At 38.9% G+C, this 9,049-nt stretch overlaps 1 protein-coding gene across 1 annotated transcript in view; it reads right to left on the bottom strand.

Annotated features, from left to right (window-relative positions):
- Positions 1-85: 85 nt before the first annotated feature.
- LOC101855358 (prostatic acid phosphatase) overlaps positions 86-9,049 on the bottom strand; it is a gene marked incomplete at its 3' end in the record, with an annotated part of 17,319 nt that continues 8,355 nt past the window's right edge. Inside the window, 4 exon segments of the mRNA XM_035971383.1 lie at positions 86-212; positions 729-818; positions 3,228-3,323; positions 5,010-5,162. Coding sequence (XP_035827276.1) covers positions 86-212; positions 729-818; positions 3,228-3,323; positions 5,010-5,162 — 466 coding nt within the window.

The raw sequence follows: 9,049 nt of genomic DNA, 5'->3' as shown, positions 1-9,049 counted from the left end.
GATCCTTCTTTGATGTATTATTATTATTTTTATTATTATTATCATTATTTTCATTGATATTATTATTATCACTTGTATTGTTTACCTCCTTTCAACTTGGCCATTTCAGTTCGCCTGTAGAGTAGATCAAATGACAAGGTTCTGAGACTGTCCATTTTCTCCCACACTCCTTCCTGATAAGCCCACTCATTCCAGCTGTAGTTGTGTGCTCTCTGCAGAAGTGTTCCCCAAAAAATCAGATTACACTTATTGCTCTCTACTTTGATGAAGGTGCAGACACTCAATCAGAAAAATGACTGTCTAGTCATCCCCAAAGAGGGGGAAAAGTGGGAAAGAATTTAGCAGTAGCAGAAATAAACCTGGCAAAAGTGAATAAAGTAGATGAGAAAAAAAGCACAACGGTAGGAAGAAGCTTGAAAAATATGAAAAAAATTTGTGCAGTAACTTTCAATCAAGATACAGTGTGTGTGTTTCTAGAGAGAGAACGAGGAATCTACTGACCTGTCAAAAATTTCAACAGAGAAGTTCCAAGCATAGCCATTACAATAATCAACATCAAGAATAATAGATCTCAGCTGCAGTTACTAAATACACAATGACACTGGCTAAATTTCTTAAAAGCATTTCTCCTCAGCTAAACCCTATGTGAATAAAGTGCACTCTAGAAAACAGAACACAGTACAAGAATAACACAGTTGAACAAAGACGAATGGATTAGAGGCCCTTACCTCGCAAATGAGAGGATCTGCAATCATCCATATATCTCGAATAGACTCTTTCTTCACCCCTGTTGCGTTGATGACCATGTCATAAAATGCCTGTAATATGAATATATATATTATTATGTTCCTCGCGAGTGACTGTTAATAATTCAGGATTAACATAAAACATATCAAATGCAAATGTTAAACTAGGGAGCCTGCTAATTCACCGGAAATATCATTGATGATTTGTAACGTCATATATTTCTAAAATAATTTACTAAAACATCAAAAGGACATGTTGCAGGTGGTGGCAAATTGGAGTCAGGATAAGGAATTGGCTCTCTGAAATATGGGAAGTGTAGAAAAAAGTGTCAAGTATTACTTTCTATAGGTAGCGTAAACACAGCCTCACGGGCACTCGCGGCCTTCAAACCGCGTGGTATCGGTGAAATCGGGGTAATTCCCATCGTTGTTTCTTTGCTCTTTCGCTATAAAACACCAAATGCCGTACACCTTGTAAAAGTTCAGCTTTTCCTCATTACAATGATGTAAGTTGTCTATATGTCCGATTATTAGGAGCTGGAGAATCGCCTAGGAAAGCGAAGCCCCTCGCTGTCAGAATGCGTGGTCGGCCGGTTAAAAAATTGACACGCGTGCATTCAAATGCTTCGCGGAATGTGAGATGATTAAATACTGTCTTTTCATTGGCGGAGAACTGTAGAGTTTTAAACGGGCTTTCCTGTGGTATATTTTTGGCCTTTGGCATTTAAATAGAAAGCCTTTAAAAATACCGTCAAAATTTTCAAAGATCATTTTTTACACAAAATATGTAAAATACCGGCTTAAAAAAGAAATCAATTAAAAGATCAGTTTATTTCCTAGTAGAATAAAGTAATTAGCTTGGAATTATTTTTCATCAATCCTTCCGCGAGACTCGGAAAGCATGTGACCACGCACGCGGGGTACACTACAGTATAGAGCTGACTCGCTCGCCGCGGTGGCCGGTGCGGCACCGGCTGGGTCAATGTCGGTGTTTTTGTCGAAATAACAACAGTTCATCATGTTTGAGGCGATAAAATACTGATTTGTAATTATCTCTAAGTCTTGAAAAAAATTAGGCTCCATATATTTGTTATAGTGATTTACTCTGTTAATGTGGAGAAGTTTAGTGCACTTGGTACTCTTTTATTATCTGTCAAACTTGGGATTGCAGCCAGGGACTGACTTTAACAAATTTGATCAAATTTTAAAAAACTACTGTTTTCTTAAAAATTGACTGAGAGGTTAAAGAATGGTACCAAAATGTTCACTGAATATAGGCCTTTCAAATGGAACAGATAAATTTGGCATACAGCTACTTTGAGAATTTAGTTTCTGGTACCTACTCTCTATCTTGTTAGTTAATATTAAACAAAACCTTTCTTGTCCACCCCACAGCAAACTCAAAGGCTTCTAACAGTAACTACAGAACTGAAAGTGGATAGATGATACCCCAAGCAGCAGCATCCCAAAACAACTTGTTGTTTTCATTTTTCATCAGCGTCACAGTTTTATTGCATCATGTGAAGGTTACATTACGAGTAACATTGGAGAATGTTTCTTCTTCTTGGCAGCATATTACTGCTGAAATGTAGAAAGCACCTCTAAAAGCAACATTCACCCTCTGGGGTACTTGCCTCCAGTAGTTAAATGATACCCCAACTCCATCCTCTTTTGGTAAGATGGGGGGTATTCTACCACATTTTTCCAAAAACCAGAGAAAAAAAGTCCTTTCCAAACTGTTGTCCCTCTTTATCTATTTCAGTGCATGCATAATATAAGTGATTCCACAATTTTACTGCACCTGATTCGGGGTGTTACCTTAAAATGGCTCAAATTTGGTTAAATATTGCCTGCCAGAGATAATGAGTTAATACACTTTCGTATTTCTAATTTTTGTCAAGAGCAAACAAAAAAGTAGAACCTTATTAGATAAAAATAACAAGGAAAATTGTATCGCAGAAAGGAAAGTCACCAGTAGCAAAGTAATCCCTCTATCATTCACACTTGGTATAGTAATTATTTTAACTTTAAGACAGCTGATCTAATGAATTTGACATCTCTAGAGGAATTTCAATCAATGGTAAAGATGCTTGAAATCTTGCTCAGGGCCACTTTCAAAATAGAGTTATGTTTCTGGTACTGATAGGTGAACAAGCCTAAATCCCTTGATTTTTGGTAAATTAAACTTGGCTGGTTGGGTGAAAATTGGCCTATTCAATAACTGTGACAATTCATTCCTTTTGTGGGCGCTGTAAGCCAAACTGTATTAACAAAGTTTATACAGTAAAAATAACAAGTACTTCATAAACTTAAAACTGTAACCTTTAGGAAACCCAACCTCTACCCAATTAGTGTATGAGGCCAAATGCTTGACTAAAGATTCACAGAAATTCAAAACTATGCTAATTTGTATTTGATCTTTACAGCTATACAAGAAATTAAGAAATATTCAGTGTTGTAAGATGTTATTAGTTAAGTTACTTTATTCTCTTTTTCTTCTTTCTGTATAGCAGGGGAGTGCAGAACCTCTGCCATCAGCTGATCATATCTGGGACACGGAGCTTGTATAGCCAGTTTCTGTAAAGCAAGGAACATTGATAAAAACATTATTACACAGATCTGATCGTCTTAAGGAAAGAGAACTGAAGTGGCCTCTCTCTCTCCCTCTCTCTGTCTCTCTCTGTCTCTCTCTGTCTCTGTCTCTGTCTCTGTCTCTGTCTCTCTCTCTCTCTCTCTCTCTCTCTCTCTCTCTCTCTCTCTCTCTCTCTCTCTCTCTCTCTCTCTCTCTCTCTCTCTCTCTATCCAGCCAGCTATCCTTTAAAGAAATTAGAAAACATAGGTGTTAACGTCAATTTAATATCATGGATAGGCAATTTTCTTTCAAACCGAACTCAGTATGTAAAATTAAAACATTCTTCATCGACATACATCACAACAAATACAGGGGCCCCTCAAGGATGTGTTTTGTCACCAGTTTTATTCACACTATACACGAACGATTGCCAAATAAACAACAGTAACATCAAGTTGATAAAATTTGCAGATGATTCAACTATAATTGGGCTAATTCAGGCTGACCATAACGAAACCGCTTACCGGAATTTTGTACTTAATTTTTCTGAATGGTGTGAAAATCATAAGCTGCTTTTAAATGTGAAAAAAACAAAAGAACTTGTCGTTGATTTTAGAATAAAGAAACTGCCCCTGCAGCCACTCAAAATAAAATGTGAAAACATCGAGCAAGTGTCAGACTATAAGTATCTGGGTGTTACAATAGACAACAAATTCAACTGGCGTGTCCACACTTCTCTCCTTCATAAAAAAGTGAACAAAAGACTATTTTTTCTTAGAAAGCTAAAGTATTTTTAAGTTGATAAAACATTGATGTCCATGTTCTACCATTCAACCATAGAAAGTATGATCAATTTTTGTATAACAGCATGGGCCGGGAACACAAGACAACAAGATAAAGAAAAATTAAATCGACTAATACGGACAGCATGTAAAATTTCAACATCTTCATTCCCGTACTTGGATGAATTGTACATAACAGATTGCACTAAGAAAATTAATTCCATCTTTTTAGACAACAAACATCCCTTGTTCCCTCAAATAAAAACATCAGTCAGAAGTAAAAGACCCATGCTTCTGATCTGTAACAAAGAAAGATACAGAAGGTCATTTTTACCATCATCTATCAAAATGCTTCCATCTTAATCATCTTGTCTAGTGTACTTACGACCTTAAAGCATGCATCAAAATAACATTGAGTGTGTATCTAGCTTACAATTATTATTGTTTATATTGCTGCTCATTTATATTATGTATGTGATTGTAAGACTACTTGTGTGTGCATGTGCGTGCACGTGTGTACGTGTGTGTGTTTGTGTGTGTTTGTGTGTGTGTGTGTGTGTGTGTGTGTGTGTGTGTGTGTGTGTGTGTGTGTGCGCGTGTGTGTGTGTGTACTCGTGGTGGAACACCAAACCAATGTGCCAGGATCTGGACAATAAAGATGTATCTTATCTTATCTTATATTATCTCTCTGTATCCCTCAGTCTCACTCTCTCCCTCTCTCTCTTTCTCTCTCCCTCCTTCCCTCTTTCCATGGCATGTTTGATAGATCTGTCCATCTGTGAATCCATCTATCCATCCGTACAGAGTGAGAAGAATTCCTTTATGTTTTGAGTTTTGTAAATCTTGTAAAACTTACAATTTGTGAAAAATTAGAGGCGTAAAGAAGAAAAAGATAAATATGGGACTCACATTGTCATTTTGTGTTGGAGTGCTCTGGACGGGAATTGGCTGCCAGGTGAAGTTACTGTTCCAGACCTGTGGACCCTGAGGTGGGAAGAGCCCGGCCAGGTTGCTCTGAGCAGACATCAAACAGCGCTCCACTCCTGATGACTGGATGAGAATCTGTTGACGACATGCCAAAAAAAGACAGATAAAATCTTCAAATAAATGCCTCAGTACACCTAAAACAAAAAGTGAGATGTGATCCTTTGAGTTAATGTATACAGTGACCTCGCTATCACTGGAATGAACAGTAAAAGATGTCTGGCAACTGTGAATATTGTAAGTTGATTTGAGTTATGCAATCCCTGTAAAATACAGAGGAGGTGACATCTGGTGAATACAGAGAAATACTAATAAAAATTGTATTTTTGTATAGTTTATTTTGGTAAGAGTTTTTATTTATTTCTTTTTTTTTTTTATATAGTAGAGGGTTTTACGGCGCTCGCACCTGCATAAGGTCATAAAAGCACCAAGGGGTGGGTGTCAACAGAGAAGTCCTTACAGGGAATCAGACTTACTCTGCTCACCTCTCTAGCTTCAACAGCACAAGGTCTGCTTTGACCATCAAGGCACCCCGGAAATAGCAGGTCACAAGAGTGACAAACAAACAAGAGAAGTAGAGGAAATTACAATAGTAAGGATTAGGAAAGAAAAAGCTGCAGTTCCCTGTTGCAGATCAGGCACAGTTATGAGCCTGACATGATGAATCAGCCCATTTACAATTCTACTGTGCTTGAACGAGAAATGTCCCCCCTTTGGGAATGGCCTAAAGACACTACAGTCAGTGGCAGTGCCCCGGGAGGTTGGTAAGAGTTTTATGGCACTTGGAACACAATAAGTTCATATAAGTGCTGAAGATTAGAGGTGTAACAACAGAGTAACAAACAAAAAAAAAAGGAGGTGGAGATCAGGATGATTGATGTTTGTTAGGAAAAAAGGAGCAAACTACACCCGAGCACCCGACAACCACTAAGAGTTTTATCTATTAAACACTCAGAAAATTTGCACACAATAGAATGATTGTAAACCATTCATGTCTACCATCAACACATTTTAGATCATTTACAAAGTGACTTAAAATTCTACCCTGGATGTCAGGGTTATAACATTCCTGCAGAAAATAAAATACATTCAAGAAAATATCTTTCCTACATGCAAATCAAACAATATTTACTGAAAGCAAGGCAAAAAGCCTCAATGTTACATTAACAGTCACGAAAAACAGGTAAAGAGCTGAGTCAGCCTCTGTCTACTAAACCACTCATCTCTCATCAAAAGACCAAAAAAAGCAAGTTCTTGGGTGGACAAAGTTCTTTTTCAAGGGGCGCAATTCAGCTCTGACCACTTTGTTTCATGGTTATCTCTTTTGTTTATTATATGGTGAAATATGACAAACTAACATTCAAGGAAAGATGGAGAGCATCTTTCTTTAAAAATAAAAAATAACATTATGTGTGTGTGCGTATTAGTGAATGTTGTGCGTTGTTTGGAGTCCGAATGTGAAACCGTGGCTTCAGACTTCCCGGTCAGTTTCCATAACAAAGCACTGTCACAACTTTTTTTTGTAAGTGTTTTTCGGCGCTCGCAACTGCATTAGGTCATATAAGCGCACGGGACACATTAAACATTTTCAGTTGGTAGGAAATTTTTTATTTGGCTCGGGTGGCGGCAAAGCCCACTCTTATCGATTTTGGACTACCAAGGGATCTTTAAAGTGCGCAACTTGCACACGGGACCTCCAAGATTTGTCACCCTTGTCTGAGAAGGCTAGGTGTAGATCTTTCCTACCATAAGATCAGGGGTGTGGCTGAAAGACATCAGTAAGAAAGAGCCAAGGAGTAGCAGTAGAAAGGCTACAGAAAGAGTCAGGAGCCCAGAGGAGGGGGCAAAGGAGGTGAGTGGGTGGGAGCAGAAAGTGGAGACAAAAGCAGAGGACAGAACATTGCTTTAGAGGAGAAAGGGAGGTGAAAGTAGACAATTTAGAGAAGAAAAATGTCCATCACTATCCGGAAGGCAAACACCTTAACCTCCAGGCAACAACATTGTTCGATGAGGAGCTTTTCATGTTTACCTTAGCCAAGCTATTGGACAGAATAAGGACCAGAGTCCCTCCCTCCCTCCCTCCCTCCCTCCCTCCCTCCCTCCCTCCCTCCCTCCCTCCCTCCCTCCCTCCCTCCCTCCCTCCCTCCCTCCCTCTCTCTCTCTCTCTCTCTCTCTCTCTCTCTCTCTCTCTCTCTCTCTCAAGTACACAAGTCTCTGTCTGTTTCTCTCCAACTCATATGCACAGGTCTCTCTCTTTCCCTCTATCTCTCTCCCTCTCTCTCTTTTCTATCAAGCTCCGGCCAGTACGTACGCCCGACTCCCTTCTCTCTCTCCAACTCATGAGCACCTGCTCAGTAACAGCACAGTTGTCCATTAGTCACCAAGTTGGGGACTCACTCCCGCAAAACAATTAACATATAATTTGCATTCACTCAAAACTGATCTCACACTCAGAGATATCATGAATTTCCAGGCACTTTGCATTCAAAAGAACAAATAAAAAAAGGTGACATATGTTTTGCTTTCCATCACCTCATGCCTAGCCATTTACTCCCCCCCCCCCCTTCCCCCCTCCATAAAAAAATTCCCTCTCAATCCCCCATCCACACCCCTACCGCCCACCCTAATCTCCTCTCAGTCCCCCATCCACACACCCCACCCTAATCCCCTCTCAATCAATCCCCCATCCACACACCCCCACCCCCGACCCTAATCCCCTCTTAATCTCCCCATTCATCCCACCCCCCATTCACACTCCCCCACCCTCCACCCCCCACTTGGCCATAGGTGTGAGCTTGTGATAATATCCTCATTTGAATTTAGGGGATACACATTTTATGTAAGGCAGCGTAGTGAAAACAGGCGCTCGTCAAAATAATGAAATTGAAGAAACAGGCATTTTTTTTGCAGGTCTGTCAATTTTTATCGAATTTTTTTTTGGTGGCTAAACACCATTTCTGTCATAAAAACACATTTCTGTTTGGATTTTACTGAAAAACGTTAATTAAAGGCTCAAAAAAGGTAAGTTTTCAGTTTCCACCAAGCTATGGAAATAACTACATTTAGCCAGCCATTTTCTCACTAATTTTACTGCTGCAACGAGGAGAAAGACACAGAACAAGCTTTAAGATGATACCAATTAACTACATGAGTCCAAAAATTGACGAGCGCCTGATTCCACCGCATTGTGATACATATGCCATATTTGATGAGCAAAAGAGTAAAGTTTATTCATAACATACATCTCAGCATTAAACAAAAACAGAGCGATGGGATTGCTCACTTTTTACTTTCAGGTAAAAGGGAAAACAAGACTTATTGCACCATGAAAAACAAAACAAAAATTATTCTTTAAGGATAAAGCTATTTCTAGTTTAGAGCTCAACATTTTTTTCCTGACATAAACAGTCAGCACACAATCGAACGGTTACTTATTATAGCATTAACCTTCAAAATGTTTAGCTTTTGATCCCTGTCTGAACAAACAACACATTTTAGATATACCAGATGTCATGTAGTAACAGAAAGCTCATAAACTTTACAATCACTATCTTAGACTTAGCGCCACACATTCAAAACTCACTCTCTTTGTCCCTCAGGCAACTTGCAACTTTGCAGGCAACTTGCAACTTTGCAGGCAACTTGCAACTTTGCAGGCAACTTATAACTTTGCAGGCAACTTATAACTTTGCAGGCACCTGGGCACAAACAACTTTCACAATCATCAACATTTTCATGCTTATACAGCAAATCTGTATTCCAACTTTGCCACAAAATTCAGTCAGGTTACCATTTAATTTTCTGTCCACTGCTGAGAACAGAACTGGCTGAGAAGCTTGCGTTCAACATTCTATCAACAACAGGCATTTACCTTGTTTTGTTATACAGATAGATAGATAGACAGATAGACAGATAGATAGATAGATAGATAGATAGATAGATAGATAGATAGATAGATAGATAGA

The sequence above is a fragment of the Aplysia californica genome, unplaced genomic scaffold (genome assembly GCF_000002075.1).
Source record: "Aplysia californica isolate F4 #8 unplaced genomic scaffold, AplCal3.0 scaffold00425, whole genome shotgun sequence".
NCBI classification, from domain to species: Eukaryota; Metazoa; Mollusca; class Gastropoda; order Aplysiida; family Aplysiidae; genus Aplysia; species Aplysia californica.
The sequence above is the reverse complement of the archived record's forward strand: the minus strand, read 5'-3'. Positions and strand labels throughout refer to the sequence as shown.